The sequence below is a fragment of the Pelophylax lessonae genome, assembly GCF_965119305.1.
Source record: "Pelophylax lessonae genome assembly, chromosome: 11".
NCBI classification, from domain to species: domain Eukaryota; kingdom Metazoa; phylum Chordata; class Amphibia; order Anura; family Ranidae; genus Pelophylax; species Pelophylax lessonae.
Window position 1 is genome coordinate 213,593,165 of NC_138778.1, and position 27,722 is coordinate 213,620,886.

At 43.0% G+C, this 27,722-nt stretch overlaps 1 protein-coding gene across 3 annotated transcripts in view; it reads right to left on the reverse strand.

Moving 5' to 3' along the window:
• Positions 1–1,618: 1,618 nt before the first annotated feature.
• The window catches only part of NOL4L (nucleolar protein 4 like), a 74,815-nt gene continuing 48,711 nt past the window's right edge, over positions 1,619–27,722 (reverse strand). Inside the window, exons 4-8 of one of the 3 annotated variants that reach the window (XM_082271660.1) lie at positions 27,514–27,702; positions 11,840–12,031; positions 6,895–7,017; positions 4,571–4,757; positions 1,619–3,937 (exon numbers count right to left, since the gene is read on the reverse strand). In XM_082271660.1, the coding sequence (XP_082127786.1) occupies positions 3,738–3,937; positions 4,571–4,757; positions 6,895–7,017; positions 11,840–12,031; positions 27,514–27,702 (891 nt within the window). In that variant the 3' untranslated portion in view covers positions 1,619–3,737. Of the gene's footprint in view, positions 3,938–4,570; positions 4,758–6,894; positions 7,018–11,812; positions 12,032–27,513; positions 27,703–27,722 lie in introns of all 3 variants that reach the window. The other 2 variants (XM_082271659.1, XM_082271661.1) reach the window with 2 other exon arrangements.

The following is a 27,722-nucleotide window of genomic DNA, read 5'->3' on the forward strand; positions in this document are numbered from 1 at the left end:
TACAATTCTAGAGACGAATGATGACACCCCCTTAAAGCCAACCTTCACCCAATATAGGAGAAAAAAGTCCATCCAAAACCCCTTTCTGAGTGTTTGGTGGAACCCTCCATAGTTATCCAAGACCCTGAAGGAGAGGTCCTGCCCCATCTGCTGCAATGAGAGTAACCAGCTGAGCTGGGCCTTTCATTCATACTACTAACTGGGTCTACATTAGGTCTTCATCCTTGGGTCTACATTAGGCCTTCATCCACTTCAACCAATGGCGGATGGACTTTGAATTATGTGGGATGTTTTGGGTAGGGGTAGGACGGCAGAGCTGGGAACCTGGGTCTACATCGGTGTCTTCACCCACTACAACCAATGCTGCATTGGCTTTGGATGCTGAGGGATGTTTTGTGTGTACCCCCACCCAGAACTGATTTTAGATGCTGGTCAGTCACCTGCACCCCTAACCGGCACTGAAATGCTAGAGACTAATGATGACCCCCCCTTCAAAGCCAACGTTCACACAAAATAAGAGAAAAAAGTCCATCCGAAGATCAGTCAGTTAACACCATTGGAACCCATAAAAATGACTGATTGGGGGGGGGGGGGGGGGGGGGGGTTCAGAGCTAGGAACTTAAGTCCACACTGTTTTTGGTAGGGGAGGGGGGCAGAGCTGGGAACTTGGGTCCACATTGGTGTCTTCAGCCACTTCAACCAATGTTGGATGGGCTTTGGATGCTGAGGGATGTTTTGTGTGTACCCCCACCCAGAACCAAATTTAGGTGCTGGTCAGTCACCTGCACCCCTATCTGCCACTGTGCCACTGAAATGCACGACAATTCTAAAGGTAAATGATGACACCCTCCTTAAAGCCAGCCTTCACACAATATTCGAGAAAAAAGTCCATCCAAAAGTCACTCAGTTAAAAACCCAGTTGGAACCCATGGAAATGACTGGTTGAAGGAGGGGGGGGGGGGAGGCAGAGGTAGGAACTTGGATAGAAATTGGCATCTTCACCCACTTACACCAATGCTGGATGGACTTTGAATGCCATAGGATGTTTTGGGTGGGGGGGCAGAGCTGGGAACTTGGGTCTACATTGGTGTCTTTACCCATTCCCACCATGCTGCATTGGCTTTGGATGCTGGGGGATGTTTTGTGTGTACTCCCACCCAGAACCGATTTTAGGTGCTTATCAGTCACCTGCACCCCTACCCAGCACTAAAATGCACTACAATGCTTGAGACTAATGATGACCGCCCCTTTAAAGCCAACGTTCACATAATATAGGAGAAAAAAGTCCATCCAAAACCCCTAAGTGTTTAGTGGAACCCTCCATAAATGTCCAAGACCCTGAGAAAGAGGTCTTCCCCCATCTGCTGCCATGAGTGTAACCTGCCAAGCTGGGCCTTTCATTCGAGCTACTATTGTCACAGGATGACAAGTGATATCTTCATTCTGCAAGACAATGCAGTATTTCTGTGCCCTGCACTCTACAGAATTTGGTGACAAGCTCAATCTAGTGTGGAGTTATTATTCAGATGACTACCCAAAGTGGACACCGCCAGCATGTCCATGGCATATTCCATACATTTACATTTAAAGCTTTCCAATGGATCGCGCTCAATCAAAACTGCCAGTGTAGCTTAGTCTTGTGTCGTGTGAGGGTATATACCCAATTAGATGGGCCCTCACACTATATATTCGTAGGTAGAATGCAGTTTGGCCAATCCATGCATTGCAAGAAAACGTGGGCGTGGCCTCACCTCGCCAAAATCTTTTACGGATTAAAAAGGGGGCGGATCCCATAACCTTCGGAAGCCAGTCCGTAAACCTAGTAGTCATCAACTGTGACTTCCTTTCTACCTGAGTCAGTGGGAGTAAAGTGAATCACGCGCTTCTCTTCAAAGGCGCCATTATTTGCCGTGGGGGGTGTACCTGTGGCTTTCAGTAAGGAGGGGAGCGCCCCCTCCAGTCCCCTCTACCCCAGGATCCTGCAAGAGAGCTGGGGCATTCGTATATGTAAACAGGACACTCGTAGTCCGAAATTAGAATCGACAAAAAAAAAAAAAAAGACGCATGCGTTGCCCGCAATTAAAGCTGTCGGAAGGAACGTGTGTTCAGCTAAGACAAAGTAATCATAGAAAAGAATTAAAAGCACCACAAAAATTATACAAACAAAGAAATAAAAAGGCTGCCGGGTCTTGTTCTGTTGTCAGTGCATCAAACCCCACCTACAAAGACAGAAAGTCGTAAGCGAGTCATGACCGATTTGAAGATGAGGTCGGTCTGGTAAAAAATTGAAAAATAAAAAAGGTTCACCAAGTGCTTAGCGGAGACTCACGCTACTGGCATATCCTCCGCGTGAGGACAGCCATGGTAAAAGCTACACGACCGACAGAAGCGATGCCGCTAAAAGCTGTGAATCCACAGTCACCGCACACATTGCAGCTTGCAGTTGAGGACTACTTTAGTTATATCCTAAAAAGTTCCTGAATCACCCTAGAGGAAAAAAAAAAGATTAGTTGCAAAGTGCTCGACTTGATGTGAATATAAAGGACAATAGCAAGAAGGAATGGCTTTACAAGAAAACACTTAACAAAAAAGAAAACACGGATTATATAACAAGCAGAGGGGGGGGGGGAAATGGCGACTTCAAATGGAATGTTCTGAAATGAGGTGGACCAAAAAACGGAGACAGTAGTTCGTTCATCGGGACGGAGAGAGAGAGCTGTAAAGTGAGGTCCGAACCAAAAAGTTCAGGTTGAGGATTGAGCCGGTTTTCCGCCTGAGTTGTGTGCAGTTGAAAAAACAAGGTATTTGTTAGGTTCTGTGCAAAAAACACCTGTAAGAACGGACGTGCAAGGAGAAGAGAGGTCTCGTGGTCAAGAGAGGAAGGGGGGCAGCTGAGTTTTACCTGAAAAAAAGGCGATCGATAGCAGCAATAAGCAAATGTTAGTGTGTTAACATGATTCAGCAGCCCCGGTGGATGAGAGGTGGAAAGAGGATGAAGGAGGTATTTCAGTCATTACTTAGCCCGATTTTATGTGACGTCACCTGTTTGAGTGTGGAATGGTATGGTCCAAAAAGGTGATGGAAGGTCTCAGAGCTAGGGAGGAGACAGAACAACAAGGAAAAATAAAAAAGCCTCCCCTTGCTCTTAGAGGAGTGCTCACAAAGTATATGGTGGAATGTCGAAGTGGACCTCGAAAGAATGGCGTAGTGGAATGGATCCAGCCAAAGCCAAAAACGGCCTGGATGCTGGGAAGAGATGGAATGAACATTGGATGGTATAGTTCTTCAAGGTGTACCTGTCACCTTTACAGAGCAGAGGCCGTGTTGCGAGCCGGGGGGGCTGCACCTTTTTCTTGGGAATGCCACCTACTCGCCAACAAAACGACTTTGCTCTGGTTAGTTGATGGGTCCACTTACACACATACAAACACGAATATATTGTACAAATGAAAAAAAAAAAAAATTCAGAAAAATAAATTAATAAAAGAAGAAATCCTTATCTCAATAAATATGTGATTGACGTCCGTCCCGCCGCTGAACGGAGCTCGTTCTATCAGTAGAGCGCAGTAAGCGCGGGGACAGCGTCCTTCCGATTGCCCAGCGGGATAAAATATGGCTCCTGCTCAGAGAGCAAGTTCAGTGTCTGCGACTGTCTTGGGAAGGGGGGGCAGGGGGACCTCGCTGTCTTCTCTCAGTCTGTAGAGTGAGAGGTCGAGGTCCGGGCCCGAGGGTTCTGGTCAATTCTGCTGCAATATTAAATTCTCCAGTTCATCGGCTGAGCGCAAAAGGAAGGCGGCCGACTCTCGGTACCCGGCGATCAGCTGTCGCACTGCTCCGATCTCGGTGGGGCTGAGCTGGGCGCACGGCATTGCACGGTTGGTGGAGTTGGAGTGGGTGCTACCAGAAGCCACAGACTTCATGCTGAGATCAGTTGGACCTGTTTCAAGGGACAGAACAATGTCAAAGCTGGAGCAATTATCACCTATGGAAGGATAAAAATTAAATGGTACACAGTGTAAAACCCCAGTGTTCCCATTATTAAAGTGGAACTAAACCCTCCTATCCTTTACAGTCAAGGAAGCTTCCATGTTACCTTCAGTTATGACACCAACCATCTGATGGCTTGACAGTTTAACTGAGAACAGAAGTAACTGTGACAGGTTCTATCCATGGCATGGCTATAATGTAACAGTTTTGAAAAATGAATAAATCGATGGGTTTATTTCCACTTTACCTGTTAGCATGACTTAAGATCACGTGACCACCGTAATTGGCTGTCACGTGGTCCGAAAACTCCCGATCGCAAGGAGTAATCGGGAGCTTTCAGATAGGCAACGGTAACTGTTCCGGGAGCCGCAGCGCACGCACTCTCAGCAGCAATTTATGCAAATATGCGGCCCCTCTGTGCTAAGGAGCAGGTGCCGAGAGGCTGCATATTTGAGTACGGATGGCGTCAAGGGCTAAAGTACACATATATACTATATACTCTACAAAAATATCTTATTACCCTCCATATGATAATGTCACGCTGATTCTACTCTGCTGACTATTGCATGTGGGCATAACTTACCATTGCAGTGGTTTCCAGTTTGCAGTGTGGTTGGAGGGGCCAGGTTGCCTCCAATGGACCCGTAACCGCGATAAGTGTAGTGGAGACTTCCGTTCACATAGACGGGATCCTGGGCATAATTGGTTGCCGGCAGAGTGTAGGTGGATTGTGAGAGGGTGGAAGTCTTCTCTAAGGAAACATTCTCTTCCTGGGGGGGGATAGAAGGGCACAATGTGACCAAAAGCCATATTGAGTTGTATAGCCAGTGCTGAGGGGAGAGGAGAGAAAAGAGCCAGTGTTGGGAGGGAAGGAACGAAGAGAGGAGAGGTGAGATGAGGAGAGGTGAGAGGAGAGGAGAGGAAAGAAGAGAGTGAAGAGAAAAGAGCCAGTGTTGGGAGGGAAGGAATGAGGTGAGGAGAGGAGAGAAAAGAGCCAGTGTTGGGAGGGAGGGAAGGAATGAAGAGAGGAAAGGTGATATGAGAAGAGACGAGAAAAGAAGAGGAGAAGGAGAAGAGGAGAACGAAAGAGAAAAGAGCCAGTGTTGGGAGGGAAGGAATGAGTAGAGGAGGGAAAAGAGCCAGTGTTGGGAGGGAGGGAAGGAATGAAGAGAGGAAAGGTGATGTGAGAAGAGACGAGAACAGAAGAGAAGAGGAGAAGGAGAAGAGGAGAAGAAGGAGAACGAAAGAGAAAAGAGCCAGTGTTGGGAGGGAAGGAATGAAGAGTGGAGAGGAGAGAAGAGAAGAGAAGAGACGCGAAGAGAAAAGAGAAGAGAAGGAGAAGAGGAGAAGAAGGAAAGAGAAAAGAGCCAGTGTTGGGAGGGAAGGAATGAAGAGGGAAGCAATGACGAGGGGAAGTAGAGAAGGGAAGGGAAGAGATTGGGGGAGAAGAAAAGGAGAACAGCGGAAAGTAAAGCAGGCCATACACTGTGAGATTTCTCTCATTCAGCACTGCGGCCTGAATGAAAGAAACCTAATGATCCCCCCTTCCACACTAAACAGCATGGATGGAGGAATCTCCCCTGAGAGCTGTTGTATGGTGACAGCCTGAACTTGGGACTGTCAGAATGTCCTAACAGTGGCTGCATCTGATTGGATACAGCCTCTATCCAGCTGACTTATTCCGCCTAGCTCATTTGATTTTCAGATAGAAGGATGTCCGGTGAGAGGATGCAGACAGGGTCACCCATGGCTCAAATTTCAGCAGGTTCAACAGTCAAAATGCTCTACATGTATAGCCATTTTGAGTAAGAAAAAGCAGATAGAGAAACAGCAGAAAAAAACAGAAGAGGAGAAAAAGAAGAGAGATATAAAAAAGAGAGAGAAGAGGAAATAGAGATAGAAAGGAGAGACAGAGAAAGGAGAGAGAGAGAAAGAGAGATAGAGAGAGAGAGAGAAAGGAGAGAGAGATAGAGAGAGAGAGAAAGGAGAGAGAAAGGAGAGAGAGGAAGAAAGGAGAGAGAGAGAAAGGACAGAGAGAGAGAGAGAGAGAGAGAGAGAAAGAGAGAGGGAGGAGAGAGAGAAAGGAGAGGGAGGAGAGAGAGAGAGAAAGGATATATATATATATATATATATATATATATATATATATATATATAGAGAGAGAGAGAGAGAGAGAGAGAGAAAGAGAGGGAGGAGAGAGAGAGAAAAAGGAGAGAGAGAGAGAGAAAGGATATATATATATATATATATATATATATATATATATATATATATATATATATATATATAGAGAGAGAGAGAGAGAGAGAGAGAGAGAGAGAGATAGAGAGAGAGAGAGAGAAAGAAGAGATATACAGATGAGAGACAAAGGAATGAGATAAGCCACGACCACAGCGCAACACCATCCACCTGAAAAATAAAATCTGAAAAAGAATCTGTGTCACCTACATCAACCAGACTGCGGCTGTCACTTTCCTAGTGCAGGTTACAGAACAATTTAAGGGACAAAGTATGTGAACTGTTGATACCAGTGAACATTGTAACTACACTAACATTAAAACCAACTGAGCAGAAACTAATTACTGTAATTTCTGTGAAATGCATAGTAGTCCGATTCCACAGAGCTCCTTGCATGTGCGGTGGGTGAGTCTGTTTCCTGAATCTGTACACCTTCCTCTCTCTCTGTGTATGATGTATCACTAATCAGATTCACACTTCTAAGCCAAGCATTGATCGTACTGTGAGAAAGCTTTCTGTTTGTGAGAGGCAGAATGAGGCTTGCAGTGAGTGGTTGGGAACCCCTCTTGTGCATTACAAACGGATAGGAAAAGGTATTCTCAGATTACTGACAACACACATCCAGACAGTCTTTTCCAATACTTCCAGGGACAAGGGATGGTACATTACCTGAGCGGTCTGATAAACTTCTAGTCTCATCCTTTTGGCGGCTTTTCTTGATTCGCTCTCGCAAGCGGCCGCCAGAATGTTCTCCGCCATGGCTGAGGTTAGATGAGGCGGAGTCGGTCTGGCCTGGAAACACAAAGGGCATTAGGTATAAGAGAGAAGTGAGCTATATCACATACAAAACACAGACATACCCCTAACATGAACTATACCTGGGGATAACACAGGCTGGTCCCTTTCTTACCAGGAAGAAGCACCGTGGTTGTAGTTTTAATTTTCACCAGGGACATGTTCTTAAACTAAAATGGCTTCTGTATGATTGTGGTGGGAGCCAGAGCGGGGACAAGAGTTGGGCAGGAGGAACGGCTGCCCTGGGCACAATGGTTTAATTGCAGGGATGGGGGTGCCCTGTGCTTCTTTTACAAGGCTGACAGGAGTAGTGACAGCAACATCACTGTTAACCCCAAAAAATAAGGGCGGGGGGGGGGGGGGGGCAGAGGCACAGTTTGGCATCTTTGCCCTGGGTGCTGGATGACCTTGTCCCGACACTGATGGAGGCATTCGATTGTCAGCTCCTTTGGGACATGACTTGCCATCATACAGTTTGCAGGACTGGCTAATGCTCCATATGACATCATGATCCTGACTTTTAAAGCGCGCCTGTCATTTTCACCGGAACGGGTCATCTAAGCATTGTACTACACACACAGGGAATCGCACAGCGCTCTGTTATAAGGCTGGCAATCATTGGCAAAAGGCTGGCCAGGTCTGATAGGCAAAGTGGGTTGAATGATGCTGGCCGCATGGCCACAGAGGGCCAGTGCAGGATTAAAGGTAAGTATTGCAGCTAAAGATGATTTTTATATTTTGAAACATGGTGGGCAAAAAAAGTTTACATTTCTGGAGCTCTGCTTTAACCACCTGCCAAACGCAATACGTATATAAACAGGCAGTCCCCAGGTTACAAACAAGATAGGATCTGTAGGTTTGGATGGATGTTTGTAACCCGGGGACCGCCTGTACGTTGTGGTTTACTGGGATTATGGCTGAAGATATACAGGTTTTGGTGAAGATATACGATACGTCTTCGAGACACAACCTGTAAATGTTTTTTTATTTTTATTTAGAGGTGTTTTCTTTATCGTACATCACGGGACACAGAGCAGGTTATAATAATGACTATCTGGGTTATACGCCACCTATTGGTGAATGGACACTGGCAAACCAATAGACAGGAAGTTCCCCCTATATAACCACTCCCACATAGGAAGAACCTCAGGTTTTTCGCCAGTGTCTTGAAGGTGATGGTCATGGCTGTTTAAAAGCTCTTCAACCTAAATGATGTCCCAGTAAAGGGGCCTTGTGATCAGATCCATTCGGATGGCTAAGCGCTAAAAGGATGGTACCCAAGCCTCGGATGGAAAGAAATGAAGGCTTGCCTGTAATGCGACCCGCTGGGCACTGGACCTTAAAAGTTTGAACCCCGGTTATTATTCCCAAGGAGTTTTCCAGCAGGGTGCTGTACAGGTCCAAGGGTGTGGACCCCAGTATAAAAAGGGGTGCCCCCCAAAGCACCTTGTCCCCATGTGAATGGGTATCGAGTACATAATACCCCTACCCACCCATTCACCAGAAAAGTAAAAAGTACAGAACACAATTTTTGACAAGTCCCTTATTAAAAAGAAAAAAATAGTTTCCCTCAATGTAAATCAATCGTCAATCACGACGGCCGCCAGACCCGAAAATCTCCCCCTGCCCCAAAGCACCCCCCCCCCCCATGTTGAAGGCATGTGGCCTGGTATGGTTTGGGGGGGCACTCACTCGTTTCCCTCTTCCCCCCTTTCCTGACCTGCAAGGCTGCATGCTCAGATAGGGTCTGGTATCGATTTTGGGGGGGGGGGGGGGGGGGGAGCTACGCCGTTTTTTTTTTTTTTATTTGTTATTGCCAGGATCTGGCAATACATTACAGCCGCGAGAAAGTTTAAATTATATTTTTCCCTTTAGAAATGTCGGTATTGCTGCAGCAGGCTCCATCCGCTGGCTACAGAAAACTGATATATCAGCATACTGCCTATAGGAGACACGGCCGGCTTTTCTAATGGTCACATCTCCTTACCAGTTATGGTGTTTGGGCGTACTACATATGTTCACAAAAACATTCACCTTTATACTTAGTGCGTGTGTGGTATGCCCTACTCCCTTTCCTTCCCCACATTTCTCCGGCAGCATTTAAGGCAACGGCCAAATGACAGGCAGGACTTGTTTTCGATCACAAGAGCAGATCTTGCGTCTCCTAACACTCACAGAACTGTGTCTGCGCGTCAATGAGAGTTATGATGTAACAAGGCTGTAAGTGCTACATTGTAACTACTACTGGTTCATTCATAGGTGATAGAAGGTGTGACCTTGCAAGGTTAAAGAAAAAGAAAATAAACTGTGGTCCTACTTAACTCATTACCAATTATGGTAGTGCTCTCTACACTGTGGACCTTTGCTTGTCCTTATACGGCCCTTGGGGCAATATTCCTCACACTGATACCAATGATGTTGCACTATTCATTTCAATGACACCAACAATGGGCCACTATTCCTCCCACTAACACCAACAAGGGAGCACTACTCCTCCCACTGACGCCAATGATGGTGCACTATTCCTGCCAATGACATCCATGATGGGGCACTATTCTCCCACTAACACCAATGATGGGGCACTATTCCTCGCACTGACACCAATGATGGGACACTATTCCTCCCAATGACACCAATGATGGGGCACTATTCCTCGCACTGACACCAATGATGGGACACTATTCCTCCCAATGACACCAATGATGGGGCACTATTCCTCCCACTGACACCAAAAACGGAGCACTACTCCTCCCAATGACACCAATGATGGGACACTATTCCTTCCACTGACACCAATGACGGGGCACTATTCCTCTCACTGACACCAACAATGGGGCACTATTCCACCCAATGACACCAATGATGGGGGATTATTCCACCCAATGACACCAATGATGGGGCACTATTCCACCCAATGACACCAATGATGGGGCACTATTCCACCCAATGACGGGGCACTATTCCTCCCACTGACGCCAATGATGGTACACTATTCTTGCCAATGACATCAATGATGGGGCACTATTCCTCCAAATTACACCAACAATGGGGCACTATTCCTCCCACTGACACCAATGATGGTGCACTACTATCCCTCACACTGACACCAATGATGGTGCACTACTATCCCTCACACTGAATCTAACAATAGGACACTATTCCTCCCAATGCCACCAACAATAGGACACTAATTCTCCCAATGCCACCAACAATAGGACACTATTCCTCCCAATGCCACCAACAATAGGACACTATTACTCCCAATGACACTGTTCCTTCTCCTAATGACCCCAGGTGCTATGTCATTTTCTTAAGGTGACCATAGATGGATCAGTCTTTTTTTTGTTCAACCAGCAGGACCAGATTTCTCCATCAGCACATATGAGATGGATTAGGGAATCCTCCCACTGAGCTATTGTGTTCTGATAGCAGGGAGACTCCCCCTCTGTCAGAACACATTGATCAGTGCTGCAGTCTATAGCTTGCAGTGGTGATTGAGTGAGGAATATCTGACAGGGTGGATGTACAGAGGTAGATCGACTTCTGTACTACCACAGTGCCCATACATGGACTGAAATTCGTCCGGCTCCTGCTGGACCAAATTTTGATACACGTATGGCCAACCTAAAGTATAACTAAAGGCAAAAAAATGTTTTTTGATTTGGTTAAAGTGGAGTTCCACCCAAAAGTGGAAGTTCCACTTTAGAGACTCCTCATTCCCTTACATGCCACATTTCGCATGTCATTTTTTTTTGGGGGAGTTGAGCGGGGTTCCTAGTTTTGACACGTACCCGCTCCCGCTTTCGCTCAGACCGCCTAGGCAACTCGAGCGGAAATTCTCCTCTCCCCCTTCCTCCCTGAAATCTTCTAGGAGACATCACAGGTCCAAGAAGATTGCCCAGCCATTCAGGAGGCGCAGTGCGCACCCGGCTGTGAAGCCGCAAGCTGTCACAGCCGGGTACCCACACTTGTAATGCTGGCTACACTTTTTGTAGCTGCTGACTTTTAATAAACACAAAAACGACAGGAACTCCACTTTATGAGCGGAGAGAGATTAGAACCCTGTCAGTTTTTATTGTGTCCTCGTTAAGGAGATTCACCTTCTCTATTTGCCCTGTTTACCAATATCGTTGAAAGTGAAAGTAAAAGAAAATCCTAAATTTTGGGTTGTCCCCAGGAAAGTAATAGAGGGGACACTAGTTATGGTGACCCGGAGGTCCCCAAGAGATTTCCCTTAATTTGCAGGGATTTCCGCTCACTTCCTGTTTTGGCTATGAGACAGGAAGTGAAGGGAAATCTTCCCAACGGGACAAAGAGGGAAAAAATAAACCCTCCCTTACTCTGTCCAAAATGAATAAAAAATGTTTTGCTTATAGTTATATTTCTACTTTTACTCCCACTGATGCCTAACCATAACCTCTTACAGCCCAGGCAATGCATATGTGCAGGATCGGGGCTCGTTCCCGATCAAGTGACCATTGCAACAACCAATCACAGTGTGATCAGACAACCCCCCCAAAGACCCTGTTAAAGGAACACCAGGGATGGGAAGGAATGGGGTTATGTTATGACAAAGTTATTGCCAAATAAATAGGCCCATAGTGGAAATGTAAAGATTGCTCTGGTCCATAGGGGTATACAGGTGCAAGAGATGAACTGGCTGTATGTTTTTCTTTATATCCTGCTCTGTACATTGGCATGACATTCGCTAAGCCACACAGATTGCGTGAGACAATCAATCACTCGAGTCCATAATAAAGACACACAGAGAATTGTACGCCTGGTAACTCACACAGACCCTGAGAGCGTCCGGTCTCACCATCTCCATGCCGTTCTTCTTCATGCGCCGGCAGGACTTCAGGTAGGTGCGGATGCGCTTTCTGGCGCGTTCCTGGAATTCTGGGAACTGGCGGCTGCACGACTCGATGATGGCCTGTATCTTTTCCTTGGGCTGCTTGGAGATAGGGACCATACGGTCCAGATTCTCGTCCACGAAGAGGCGCACAAACATCTGGTGTTAAGTAGGTGAAAAAACGCTAATTAGTAGGATGGCTGACGCCAGTGGGCATTCCATTTTTACAGAAGAACATCACCAATTGCTATAAGTTTCTATAATGACCATATAAAGAACACTAATGCAATTTTAAAACAATTATGAGCCTTCTTGAAAACTACAATTTTTGTACTCACCATAAAAATCTTTTCTTATAGTCCGCTGAGGAACAAAGGAATACTTTACCCTTCTGGTTATACTGCCACCTGCAGGAGGATTTGACAATGGCAAAAAAATGTAGGCTAGCTCAGGAGAGCCACTTCTACTACCGCCATGCCTCAGTTTATTAGCAAAGCAGTACCAAGAGCCTAATAATAAACCTTGAGGGAAGGGACCTCTATCTCTCAATGGCCTACAAGAAAATGATCTTCCGGTGAGTGCAAAAGTCCCATTTTCTCTTTCTCGTCCATTAAAGGGACACAGGAAGACTTTAAAGTATAAATTCACCTTTACATAAAATCTGCAAGGTGACCTTACACTGGAAACCCTCCCCATCCCCTCTCCATGTGATGGTGCAGACCAATTAGAATGCCTCTTGTCTGCACATGCCTGAGAGGTACGGAAAGAAGATTAAGCCCCAAGGGCTTCAAACCCCTGGACAGGTAGAAGCGGCGTTCCGGTCCCTGACAGAGCAAGATCTCGGGACCAGGGGGATGGGCAGAGGGTCCAGTGTAAGGTCTGCTTACAGATTTTCTGTAAAGATGAACGTACACTTTAACCTTTAGACCAGGGGTCTTCAAACTATGGCCCTTCAGTTGTTCGGGAACTACAATTCCCCTCATGCCTTGTCCGCAACAGCTGGAGGGCCGTAGTTTGAGGATCATTTCTTTAGACTTTAACTTTCAGGACATCCAAAGGCAGTCCAACAGAGGGGTGGGCAACAGAGCAAACAAAAGTTAACAGACCCAAGAGTACCGGGGGACTGCCTGCAGCTCAAAGAGCTGTCTAAAGGATCTTACATCATAAGCTGGTATAAGATGAGGAAGAAACATCCAACTGGTAAAAACTAGGGACTGTGTGAATAGAAGATTAGGTGGCAGTCTTGCAAATCTGGTAAACAGTTGTTTGATGCCTAAAAGCCCAAGAAGCACTCACAGAGACCATAAGCTTGGATGATGGTCTGTCTAAGCTTCCTACAACTGGTGGAAGAAGAAGCCAATGGACCCTTCCAGGGCTTAGCCAGGATGACCAAAAGAAGAACCAGTCCTTTTGAAATAAGCAGTGACTGAGCAAAAGCCTGAATCACTTTCAGACAAAGGAAGGAAATATTATTTTTGGTGAACTGAACCCAGACAGCGGATGCGAGAATGATGTCCTGGATGACTAAAGAGAAAACATAATGAAGCACAAGGCTTAAAATAGTGGACTATCTCGGAACCCACGGAAAATGGAGTTCACACAGTATATATTATATATAGGTACAAAGGCACAATTATAAAAACACTGAATGACAGTCATATAAAGGTCACACAGGTTTCCCCAGACTGATCAATGACCACCAGAGGTCAGAGAAACAGATAACAGATGGTGTCCGATGCGGCTAATCCTCTACATGTTTTGCGAACTTCATTCCTTCCTCAAGAGATAAAATGAGCCCAAGAACTGTCTATAGTAGAGTGCAAATACATAATAAATATATTTCAATAACATTGATACAGAAAATGTAAAAAGATTTTTAATCTTTTATATAGTAATAATCTGAACATAAAGAGATTACTGGTCAGCTTACTAATAGAGCATCAAGGTGGGCTCCAAAAAAAGAGGCACAAGGCAAAGCGATGAATGTCACTAAACATGTAGAGCATGGGTGTCCAACCTTTTGGCTTCTCTGGGCCACATTGATTGTAGAGATATTTTCTCGGGCCGCATATAAAATATATACTATTAGTTAAGATATAGAAGTAATAAAAGACGTGCCACCGCGACCCCCCCCCCCCCACCCCCCAGCACTAATTTAACACAACTAGTGGATGATCCCCTCTAAGGCTGCCTCTGTAGCTGTGCCCCCGACTCGACTTCCTTCCTCCCCAGCAAAATAATAAATTGTCAGGGGGCAGTGGGCCGCAGGTTGGACATGCCTGATGTAGAGGATTAGCCACATACGGCCACCCCATCTGACACCATCTGGTATCTGTTTCTCTGACCTTTGGTGGTCATTGATCAGTCTGGGGACACCTGTATAGACTGTCATTTGGTGTTTTTATAACTGTGTCTTTGTACCTTATGTGTTTAAGGAATGTAATAAAAATCTGTTTATTTTATGTACATATATATACTGTGTGAACTCCATGTTCCGTGGGTACAGAGATAGTCCACTATTTTAAGCCTTGTGCTTTGTTCTGTCTTCTCTATAGTCATTTCTCGGATGATGGTACCCCTCTTATGATACTCTTACTTACCTTTTGGCAGGTCCTGGTTGAGTTGCAAAGTAGAAACTATTTTAAGCAGAAAGGGTCTCAACACTACTTGGTCTCTATGCAAAATCAAAAAGAGCTCTTTGCAGGATAAGCTAAGACACTTGCCTCACAGAGGTGACGGCTAATGAAAACTACCTTGTGGGTGAGATTATAGAGAGATACTGCATGTCTCTAATGGGTCGAAACAACAGCTTCTGAAGGTCAGAGAGAATCAGACTCGAGTCTTACGGAGTCTGTCGGGAACTGACAGAGGAAGCCACATGGTACCTGACCATTAATACTGATAAGAACCAAATGCTGGACAAGGCCCACATGCATGAATTGAAAGATGTGATTCACAGAGAAACTCCTGTGTTGGAAGGCTCAAAAACTCACATCAAGTGAAGTATGTATGTCTTCCACATCTATTGACAGACTTCATGAGAGGTAGACTTTATAGCTTTGAGCATTGTTGGGATCACAGACTCATAAATGCCCATCCAAAAAGGACTGGCAGTGCCCACGAACATCTGCCAGCAGTCTTACCAGGTCGGCAAACCACAACTGCTTGCACCAGTCCAAAGCAATTAGGATCACCAGGACAGATAAGAAAGATATGTCAGGGCAGAACATGCATAGACCATGGTGGTGTACCAATGCAACAGAGCCACCAGAGCATGCTCTGTTTCAGCTAGTGGATTCCTGCTTCTGGATTCAAACCTGTCTAGGTTACAGTTGAACCTGTGAGCCAGAACATTCGGTGTCCTCCACCTGCTAAACATGGCTGCTGGCTGAGGAATTTAGCCTTCTAATTGTCTATGCTTAGAATGAACAAGGTTGTGAAGTTCTATCTCAGAACAGGATCCACTCTACTCTTGCCGCAGGGAGATTTCTGGTCCCTCCCTGATGGATCGTGTGAGCCATCATTGTGTTATTGCCCCTATTACCCTGAATAAAATGATTCTTCAGCAGGATGGTTCAATTGCTGCAAGGGCAGCCAAATAACCCAAAGTTCCAGAGTGTTATTCGGGAGATATGATTCTGAAGATGACCAAGTCCCCTGCACCAACAGGACTCTCCCTTAGTCCAACGACCAAAATCTGTTGAGAGGATCTTCCAAAAGATTGGAAGAAAGGACTTTCCTGGTCAAGAGGCAGATTCCTGAGCCACCAACCTGGTCCTCTTTAGCAACCGAGTCAGTCTGTCTAGTGGCTTGCCCTATGACAATGGAATGTTGTGTTACAGAAGCCTGGAGTGAAATTAGGCAAAGTTAACTGCTTTGAAGGAGGCTACCATCAGCTCCAAGGTGCAGCAGGGTAAATAAGGGGGGCCCAGAACCTTGGTGAACACCCAAGGTGCAAACGAGAGGCCAAAGGTCAGGGCCAGAAGCTTGTAGTATAGGGGCCCCACAGCAAAGCAAAGGAAACACTGAAATACTGGAAAGGTGGGGGCATGCAAGTAAGCATCTTTGATATCCACAGAGAAAGTCTCCCTGGTAAAGGGAGTCAATGACAGATTTGGTGGATTCAATTTGGAATATCTGGACCCAAATAAAAACATTCAGAGTCCTGTGACCCAAGATGGGTCAAATGCTCCATTTGGGTTTGGGGACAGCAAGTATGTTGTTGAGCTTATACTCTAGAACCATATTGCTATGAGAAATGGGGAAATGACACCTTGATACAGAAGACTGAAGAAGGCCTGATGGAGATCTGCAAGTCTGTGTGAAGACGCAAGAAGGTTGGAGATGGGAAACTGAGAAGGGTGAAGAGAGCTAAGTTCCAGTTTGGAGCCCTGGGACTCTACCTCCGGCAATCAGGAGTCTGAGATGCAAGCTACAGTGCCTTGCGAAAGTATTCGGCCCCCTTGAACTTTTGCCACATTTCAGGCTTCAAACATAAAGATATAAAACTGTAATTTTTTGTGAAGAATCAACAACAAGTGGGACACAATCATGAAGTGGAATGAAATTTATTGGATATTTCAAACTTTTTTAACAAATAAAAAACTGAAAAATTGGTCGTGCAAAATTATTCAGCCCCTTTACTTTCAGTGCAGCAAACTCTCTCCAGAAGTTCAGTGAGGATCTCTGAATGATCCAATGTTGACCTAAATGACTAATGATGATAAATAGAATCCACCTGTGTGTAATCAAGTCTCTGTATAAATGCACCTGCACTGTGATAGTCTCAGAGGTCAGTTTAAAGCGCAGAGAGCATCATGAAGAACAAGGAACACACCAGGCAGGTCCGAGATACTGTTGTGGAGAAGTTTAAAGCCGGATTTGGATACAAAAAGATTTCCCAAGCTTTAAACATCCCAAGGAGCACTGTGCAAGCGATAATATTGAAATGGAAGGAGTATCAGACCACTGCAAATCTATGAAGACCTGGCCGTCCCTCTAAACTTTCAGCTCATACAAGGAGAAGACTGATCAGAGATGCAGCCAAGAGGCCCATGATCACTCTGGATGAACTGCAGAGATCTACCGCTGAGGTGGGAGACTCTGTCCATAGGACAACAATCAGTCGTATACTGCACAAATCTGGCCTTTATGGAAGAGTGGCAAGAAGAAATCCATTTCTTAAAGATATCCATAAAAAGTGTCATTTAAAGTTTGCCACAAGCCACCTGGGAGACACCAAACATGTGGAAGAAGGTGCTCTGGTCAGATGAAACCAAAATCAAACTTTTTGGCAACAATGCAAAACGTTATGTTTGACGTAAAAGCAACACAGCTCATCACCCTGAACACACCATCCCCACTGTCAAACATGGTGGTGGCAGCATTATGGTTTGGGCCTGCTTTTCTTCAGCAGGGAAAGGGAAGATGGTTAAAATTGATGGGAAGATGGATGGAGCCAAATACAGGACCATTCTGGAAGAAAACCTGATGGAGTCTGCAAAAGACCTGAGACTGGGACAGAGATTTGTCTTCCAACAAGACAATGATCCAAAACATAAAGCAAAATCTACAATGGAATGGTTCACAAATAAACATATCCAGGTGTTTGAATGGCCAAGTCAAAGTCCAGACCTGAATCCAATCGAGAATCTGTGGAAAGAACTGAAAACTGCTGTTCACAAACGCTCTCCATCCAACCTCACTGAGCTCGAGCTGTTTTGCAAGGAGGAATGGGCAAAAATATCAGTTAAACTGATAGAGACATACCCCAAGCGACTTACAGCTGTAATCGCAGCAAAAGGTGGCGCTACAAAGTATTAACTTAAGGGGGCTGAATAATTTTGCACGCCCAATTTTTCAGTTTTTTATTTGTTAAAAAAGTTTGAAATATCCAATAAATTTCGTTCCACTTCATGATTGTGTCCCACTTGTTGTTGATTCTTCACAAAAAAATACAGTTTTATATCTTTATGTTTGAAGCCTGAAATGTGGCAAAAGGTCGCAAAGTTCAAGGGGGCCGAATACTTTCGCAAGGCACTGTATCTAAATGAACACAGAGGTCAGTTCAAGTCCTCCCAAATCTGAAAATTGGGGGAGCATCTTCATGCAGAGGAAGGCATGTCTGAGGATTTGAAGTACCAGATCTTGCAGGTGGATGGACAGCCAAGCTTAGAAGGTCCAACTGATGAAATTGAGGGATTGGAGAAACAAAAGGGACATTCGTTAACAGTCAGAGAGGGAGAAAACTCTGCAGTCTGTTCCTTAGGCTTCTTCTGCTGATGGACACCAGTAGCATCCTTGTTAATATCAAGAGCTGGTCCGAAGAGACGTTGACTCCTGAAGACCATGCAGATCCAATGCCTATTTTACAAAGGTACCCTGTCAAGCACTTAAAGTACTGAATTGACACGAGGCACATGTGAGAGATAAGACGGGAGACTTCCAGCAAACAATACAGCAAACATTTACACTGCAGACATCTGCTCTACATATCCAATCAACAAGGAACCAATCCAAGCAGTGGTTAGAGGGGTCAAGGGATTTTGACCAGTCACACTTGGTTTGACAAAGTAAGGTCGTGGCCAGAATTAGGTGCAGGGCAGGACTCCCTAGTGAGGACAGAGCCCCAGAAAGGGGTTCAAACTGCTTATCAGCTGGTTCATTAAAAGTCGATGCTTCCTCTACTGGTATGCTAGTTGCGTTGTTAGGAGAGGACACTGGCAGATCTACAGTGGGAACAGACCACTTCTGTACAAAGTCCTAACAGATACAAGTCTAACAAGCGCTCCTCCTCCTGTAGGCAGGGGCATAACCCGAAATATTCGAGACTTCCTGTGTCCCTCAATAGATGAGAAAGAAATTTATATTTCATTTTATTTGGTATGAGACACTTGCAGTCCTTGTACAGCAGAGCTCAGGCTGGAAAAAGCAGAAGCAGCATAAGGAGTAAACTAGATGTGCTAGAGTACTCATGTGCTAAAAAAAAGGACATGCTGGTAGAAGAGGAGAGCAGAGAGCAAGATGAGGTCTTAAAGCTATACATGGGTTAAATTCTGAACTAATTTTCTTTTGAAAATCAAATATACGAATTTTCATTCGAATTTCGCATCATTAAAGGGCCGCAGTATTGGAACGATTTTCGTGCGGCCATCGAATTTAAAGTGGTTGTAAAGTCAGAAGGGTTTTATCTTAATGCATTTTATGCATTAGGATAAAAAAACCTTCTGTGTGCAGCAGCCCCCCTCAGCCCCCCCAATACTTACCTGAGCTCCATCTCTAGATAAGAATGGAGGTGATGGCGCTGCTTATATTATAAGGTGTATTTAGGTGGATATTCCTATGTAAACATATATCATCGGATGAATTGTATATAAAAAAGGCTATGGAGAATAGCCACCAGGTGGCGAAGTGTAGTGTGCAAAGATGTGCTGAGATAAATAAATATGTGTATATATACAATATGCAATAGTGATAAAAATAAATAGTCAACAGAGTGAATCTATAAACAACATTAAATAAATCAATCAATAAATAATATAAAATGACTCAAAAATCACGATGATAAAAATTAGTAAAATAGTGCGGGAAAAGCTTGACCAAACAGGATAAATGTGCAAATATACAGGAGAGTATTATTCAAAGTGTACAAATAGGTGATAGTACTAAAAATATAAAAATTATTATAAAAATTAAAGTTCGTGATCAAAAAATTGTGCAAAGGCAATAAAGTGCGGGAAACTTCTTTCCAAAGTGTGACAATACGTAATAATCAGTCAATTCATATACTAGAATACATCCATAAATAGGTGAGTGTACCCAGTGAGATAGGTGGGCAGTGACTTACGGTGACCCCCAAGGTGGGTGACTGGTGAGCTGCAAAGTGGCTACTGATGAAAAACCTACTCACCAGATATACCCACCCCACACAGGGGTATAGAGTGGGTATTGTAGATATGCCTCGCTGGTCCTTACTCTGTGTAGTGGTTCCCTTCCTGGGGGAGAATGGTGTGGGGTCCGCGGGGTATCGCAGATATCCTAGCGTGGGGTCCAGTACTAGGGTCTTGTTCCAATATGTCCGATGCTCCGTGGAGGGATCTAGTATGGCCACTCACAAGTATATGGATGGGAGGGTCATAGGAAGTGGAAAGACTCGATAGTGTGATATCGTAGGGGATATTTTATTCAGCAGTATACAATAAATGAATACTCACATTCAATCATATGGAAAACAGCGTGGTATTGGCGTCCCGGAACGCAATGCGTTCCAACTGGAAACCGGAACCGGAAATGACGTGACGGCGCTGTACGCGTTTCGTCATGTGACGTCTTCTGCAGCGTCGCATCATTTCCAAGCCGGCCCTTTTATATACGGTGGTTACCAAGGCTACGGGACTCGTTATGAAGCATAACGAGTGCTGCATGTAAGCCCTGCCGCGGCTCATGCTTTCCTATGTAAGACAAAACCTATGCCTTACAGTCAGAAAACCGAATTGATTCATATTGATGGAAATATTAATAGAATAAATAAAATGATTAAAGACTGTATATATATATATATCCCGTGCCAAAATTAAATCATGAACCACCATATATACATACAGGGAGTGAGTGCAATATATTAAAAACATAGTATACATTATTTATTAAACATACGTTAAAAATAAAGAAAATATAAAAATAAAAATAAAAAATTAAAAATAAATAATATAAAAGTAATAAGTGTTAAAAATATAATAGGAGGTAATCTTATGTAGTGCGCCATCTTGTGGCTAAAAATATGTATGGTAATAACAGATGGTGAATGTATATTATTACGAACCGAGGATGAGGATAATAATGTATATATATATAAATAACGAGTGAGTATGAATAAAAGAATGTACATATAGGAATGTGTATAAAGAAAGAAAATTTAGTGGATATTATGTGTACTTAATTAATTGATAAATAGTAACTGTTAAATTTCATGTAAGTATAAAAAACGTGAAATAGATGAATGAGAACAAAAATATATTGTGTATACTCCAGAAATGTGTATGTATAAAAATGTATACATATAAAAGAGGCGACATCTAGTGGAGATTGTGTAGATTGCACAAACCATATGTATATAGATATTAACGATATGTGACCTATAGGTTCAGATATCGTTAGATCATGTTGGGTATTATGCAATATATGAATAGAAATGGTAAATTGGAGTTAGTATTATAAAAATTGGTATATATAGGATGGGATGAATAAAAGACAGATGTTGTGGCATATATAAAAAATAAAGATTAAAATATAAATATAAAACATATATAGAGAAAGGAGGGAGGATTTAAAATTAAATTAAAAATTGGAGATGAAGCAGTTAAGGTCTATGTCCAGATTTAACCCCTTAGGCTGGAGCGTATTGAGTCGATAAATCCAACTCGTTTCATTTTTAGAGATTTTAATTTTCTTGTTATCACCTCTCCAGTGTCCAGCAATAGAGTCTATACCCACAAAGGTGAGTCCCCTTGGGTCCTTATTATGTACCTCTGCGAAATGTCTCGGGAGACTATGCTTTGGAGACCCCTTTCTTATATTCTTGATATGCTCCCTGATTCGTACGAACAGAGGTCTGGTGGTCCTGCCGACATACTGAAGTCGACAGGGGCACTCTATTAGGTAGGTTACATGGGTGGTCTGACACGTAATTAATTTATTAATCTTGAACTCTTCTCCACTCCATCTGGATTTAAAATGCAATGTCTTCCTAGGTTGTTTATTCGTAGTTTTACACGGTAAGCACCTATTACACCGAATAAACCCTTTTAAGTCAGGGAACATTTTCACTGGTTTGGGGGGATCAATTGCATTATGGACAAGTTGATTTCGTAAATTAGGGGCTTTCCGATATATAAATTTCGGTTGTTTGGGTAACAATCTCGACAAAGTTTTATCGGACTTTAATATAGGCCAGTATTTTTTCACGATCTTTTCAGTCTGTCTGAAATTATGATGGAATCCTGTAATAAATGCTAATTCTTTGGGTTTTGCTGGCTTATTACTCTTATATAAATATTCATCTCTGTCCGTATTTAGTATTTTGTTTCTGGACATAATCAATTTCTGTCTGTCATACCCTTTTTCCTCAAATCTCTTTATTAAAATATCTGTCTGTGATAAATAGTCCTCAGGGTTGTCACAATTTCTTCGGATCCTCACGAATTGACTTCTTGGAATTCCTTCTTTCCATATAGGATGGTGACAACTACTAGTAGGTATATATCCATTCCTATCTGTAGGTTTAAAATAAGTTTTGGTTTTAAGTATGTTATTTTCTTTAAAAATATTAAGATCCAAATAATTTATCTGATTAAAACTCCAATCTCCTGTAAACTTGATACCATATGTGTTCTCATTCAGTTTTAAAAAGAAATTGTTTAAAGATTCCTTTGTTCCCTCCCATAAAATGATGATGTCGTCGATATAACGTCGGTAGAATTTTAATTCCGGAATATTTTGGGTATAAATGGTCTTTTCTTCTAGGAGATCCATAAATAGATTTGCTACGCTAGGTGCGTAGCGGGCTCCCATTGCGACTCCTTTGGTTTGTAAATAATAGTCATTCTTATGCCAAAAGAAGTTGCTGCTCATAGTAAGTTTTAGACCGTCCAAAATGTATTTAATTTGTGTTTGTTTTAACTGGGTGCGTTCATGTAAAGCAACATCTACCGCTTGTAGTCCATCTGTTTGTCTTATGCTGGTGTAAAGGGAGTTGGCGTCTATTGTAGCCAAGATACAGTCTTCTGGTAGCTGTACTTCCTTGAGTATTTTTATCAGCTCCGAGCTATCTTTCAGGTACGATTTGCCCATTTTTACTGCTGGTTGTAAATATCCATCCAGATATTCACCCAATCTGGAAAACAGTGAGTCCACACCGCTCACTATGGGTCTCACTGTTTTCATTTTATGGGAGGGAACAAAGGAATCTTTAAACAATTTCTTTTTAAAACTGAATGAGAACACATATGGTATCAAGTTTACAGGAGATTGGAGTTTTAATCAGATAAATTATTTGGATCTTAATATTTTTAAAGAAAATAACATACTTAAAACCAAAACTTATTTTAAACCTACAGATAGGAATGGATATATACCTACTAGTAGTTGTCACCATCCTATATGGAAAGAAGGAATTCCAAGAAGTCAATTCGTGAGGATCCGAAGAAATTGTGACAACCCTGAGGACTATTTATCACAGACAGATATTTTAATAAAGAGATTTGAGGAAAAAGGGTATGACAGACAGAAATTGATTATGTCCAGAAACAAAATACTAAATACGGACAGAGATGAATATTTATATAAGAGTAATAAGCCAGCAAAACCCAAAGAATTAGCATTTATTACAGGATTCCATCATAATTTCAGACAGACTGAAAAGATCGTGAAAAAATACTGGCCTATATTAAAGTCCGATAAAACTTTGTCGAGATTGTTACCCAAACAACCGAAATTTATATATCGGAAAGCCCCTAATTTACGAAATCAACTTGTCCATAATGCAATTGATCCCCCCAAACCAGTGAAAATGTTCCCTGACTTAAAAGGGTTTATTCGGTGTAATAGGTGCTTACCGTGTAAAACTACGAATAAACAACCTAGGAAGACATTGCATTTTAAATCCAGATGGAGTGGAGAAGAGTTCAAGATTAATAAATTAATTACGTGTCAGACCACCCATGTAACCTACCTAATAGAGTGCCCCTGTCGACTTCAGTATGTCGGCAGGACCACCAGACCTCTGTTCGTACGAATCAGGGAGCATATCAAGAATATAAGAAAGGGGTCTCCAAAGCATAGTCTCCCGAGACATTTCGCAGAGGTACATAATAAGGACCCAAGGGGACTCACCTTTGTGGGTATAGACTCTATTGCTGGACACTGGAGAGGTGATAACAAGAAAATTAAAATCTCTAAAAATGAAACGAGTTGGATTTATCGACTCAATACGCTCCAGCCTAAGGGGTTAAATCTGGACATAGACCTTAACTGCTTCATCTCCAATTTTTAATTTAATTTTAAATCCTCCCTCCTTTCTCTATATATGTTTTATATTTATATTTTAATCTTTATTTTTTATATATGCCACAACATCTGTCTTTTATTCATCCCATCCTATATATACCAATTTTTATAATACTAACTCCAATTTACCATTTCTATTCATATATTGCATAATACCCAACATGATCTAACGATATCTGAACCTATAGGTCACATATCGTTAATATCTATATACATATGGTTTGTGCAATCTACACAATCTCCACTAGATGTCGCCTCTTTTATATGTATACATTTTTATACATACACATTTCTGGAGTATACACAATATATTTTTGTTCTCATTCATCTATTTCACGTTTTTTATACTTACATGAAATTTAACAGTTACTATTTATCAATTAATTAAGTACACATAATATCCACTAAATTTTCTTTCTTTATACACATTCCTATATGTACATTCTTTTATTCATACTCACTCGTTATTTATATATATATACATTATTATCCTCATCCTCGGTTCGTAATAATATACATTCACCATCTGTTATTACCATACATATTTTTAGCCACAAGATGGCGCACTACATAAGATTACCTCCTATTATATTTTTAACACTTATTACTTTTATATTATTTATTTTTAATTTTTTATTTTTATTTTTATATTTTCTTTATTTTTAACGTATGTTTAATAAATAATGTATACTATGTTTTTAATATATTGCACTCACTCCCTGTATGTATATATGGTGGTTCATGATTTAATTTTGGCACGGGATATATATATATATACAGTCTTTAATCATTTTATTTATTCTATTAATATTTCCATCAATATGAATCAATTCGGTTTTCTGACTGTAAGGCATAGGTTTTGTCTTACATAGGAAAGCATGAGCCGCGGCAGGGCTTACATGCAGCACTCGTTATGCTTCATAACGAGTCCCGTAGCCTTGGTAACCACCGTATATAAAAGGGCCGGCTTGGAAATGATGCGACGCTGCAGAAGACGTCACATGACGAAACGCGTACAGCGCCGTCACGTCATTTCCGGTTCCGGTTTCCAGTTGGAACGCATTGCGTTCCGGGACGCCAATACCACGCTGTTTTCCATATGATTGAATGTGAGTATTCATTTATTGTATACTGCTGAATAAAATATCCCCTACGATATCACACTATCGAGTCTTTCCACTTCCTATGACCCTCCCATCCATATACTTGTGAGTGGCCATACTAGATCCCTCCACGGAGCATCGGACATATTGGAACAAGACCCTAGTACTGGACCCCACGCTAGGATATCTGCGATACCCCGCGGACCCCACACCATTCTCCCCCAGGAAGGGAACCACTACACAGAGTAAGGACCAGCGAGGCATATCTACAATACCCACTCTATACCCCTGTGTGGGGTGGGTATATCTGGTGAGTAGGTTTTTCATCAGTAGCCACTTTGCAGCTCACCAGTCACCCACCTTGGGGGTCACCGTAAGTCACTGCCCACCTATCTCACTGGGTACACTCACCTATTTATGGATGTATTCTAGTATATGAATTGACTGATTATTACGTATTGTCACACTTTGGAAAGAAGTTTCCCGCACTTTATTGCCTTTGCACAATTTTTTGATCACGAACTTTAATTTTTATAATAATTTTTATATTTTTAGTACTATCACCTATTTGTACACTTTGAATAATACTCTCCTGTATATTTGCACATTTATCCTGTTTGGTCAAGCTTTTCCCGCACTATTTTACTAATTTTTATCATCGTGATTTTTGAGTCATTTTATATTATTTATTGATTGATTTATTTAATGTTGTTTATAGATTCACTCTGTTGACTATTTATTTTTATCACTATTGCATATTGTATATATACACATATTTATTTATCTCAGCACATCTTTGCACACTACACTTCGCCACCTGGTGGCTATTCTCCATAGCCTTTTTTATATACAATTCATCCGATGATATATGTTTACATAGGAATATCCACCTAAATACACCTTATAATATAAGCAGCGCCATCACCTCCATTCTTATCTATTTATATAGTCTTTTGGCTATAGTTTAAGTGAGGCTGCAGCTTATTAGTACTTATTTATATCCTTTGATTCCTTAGCGCGGATTCTATTATCTTTTTTTTGAGCTCCATCTCTATCCAGCAATGTCCACGGGTGTTTCAGCAATCTCACTCTTCTGATTGGCTGAGACACAGCAAGCGGCGCCATTGGTTCCCGCTGCTGTCAATCAAACTCAGTAAGCCAATCAGGAGAGAGGGTGCAGGGCCGAATGACAGCTCCGTGTCTGAATGGATACATGGAGCTGCAGCTCGGCTTGGGTTCCTCCATAGCAAGCTGCTTGCTGTGGGGGCACTCAACAAGAGGGAGGGGCCAGGAGAGACAAAGAGCGACCCGAGAAGAGGAGGATCCAGGCTGCTCTGTGCAAAATCAACTGCACAGTTGAGGTAAGTATAACTTGTTTGTTATTTTAAAAGAAAAAAATGCGAGACTTTACAATCACTTCGGCCCCTTTCACACGGGCTTTCAGATCCGATCCGCCTTTCAGTTTTTCAGGCGGACCGGATGCTCCATGCAGCCCTATGGAGCGGCGGATGTCAGCGGAGACACTCGCTGACACCCGCTGCTATCCGATCCGACCCTGTCCGTGAAATCTGGATGAATGTAAACCCTATTTTCCATCGATCTGGAGGATCGGATCGGATGAGAATGGACAGGCGGGGATCTGACAGCTCCGTCTCTGCACACAGAGCTGTCATCCGCCTGCTCAGCGGGGATCGATCCGCCGATCCCCGCTGAGCAAAACGGACTCCGTCAGGCGCACCGCCCGTGTGAAAGGGGCCTTCAAGTAATCAGGCATGTTGCAAATTTTTTGAAAAATGAACGAATTTCTAATTAATAATGGGAGAATCGAAAAAGAAATGCACACGAGCTGCGACCTGGAAAGAAAAGAAGATTCATGGCCACAAAAAATGTATTTTCCGTAGAAACATGAGGTGAAATTGGAGGCTTTGATGGTTGAATTTGTAAATAAATGGTGGCTCCATCTGATCAAAAAAACGCACAAAATTTGTAATTTTCAAAAAAAAATTAATTTGCAATTCGACCCGAGTATGGCCTGCAGTCTGCTGCTACTCTTTTATCTTGCAGCTAAGACAAAACAAACCTTATGTCCCGTAAAATCAATGAAGCGTCTCACTCCCATCCAGCCAGCCTAGTGCAGACTTGAAAATGGCCTCAGCCCATGAGTCTCTGCCAAAGCCACAACCCCTGACATGTTTTGCTCCGCCCACCACAGCATGATCATAGGCTCTATGGTGGGTGGAGCAAAACATGTCAGGGGGTGTGGCTTTGGTAAAGACTCATGGGCAGAGGCCATTTTCAAATCTACACTAGGCTGGCTGGATGGGAGTGTGGCGCTTCTTTGGATTTATACATGCATCGCTTTGGATGAGCACCTTTGGCAGCCGCCACCTTTCTCTATGGCGACTGCGGGAGTTTGGTTTCCCCAGCTTGATCAGCGTTCATAATCTAGCACCAACCTTATGTCCAGTAACTCACATTAAAAGCTTTCAGACGTTCAGGGTCCAGCCCCTCCGTGTCTGTGATGCGGTCGTTATCTTCGTGGTCGTCATCATCGTCGTCATCCACAGCCGCAGCTCTGCCCGCTGACAGGTCCTCTGCGCAGCCGCTAACTTCTGTCACTTCTGTCTTAATGGAGTCGTAACTTCCTGAGCTGTACGGAGGGGACTGACAACAATAAAAAAAGG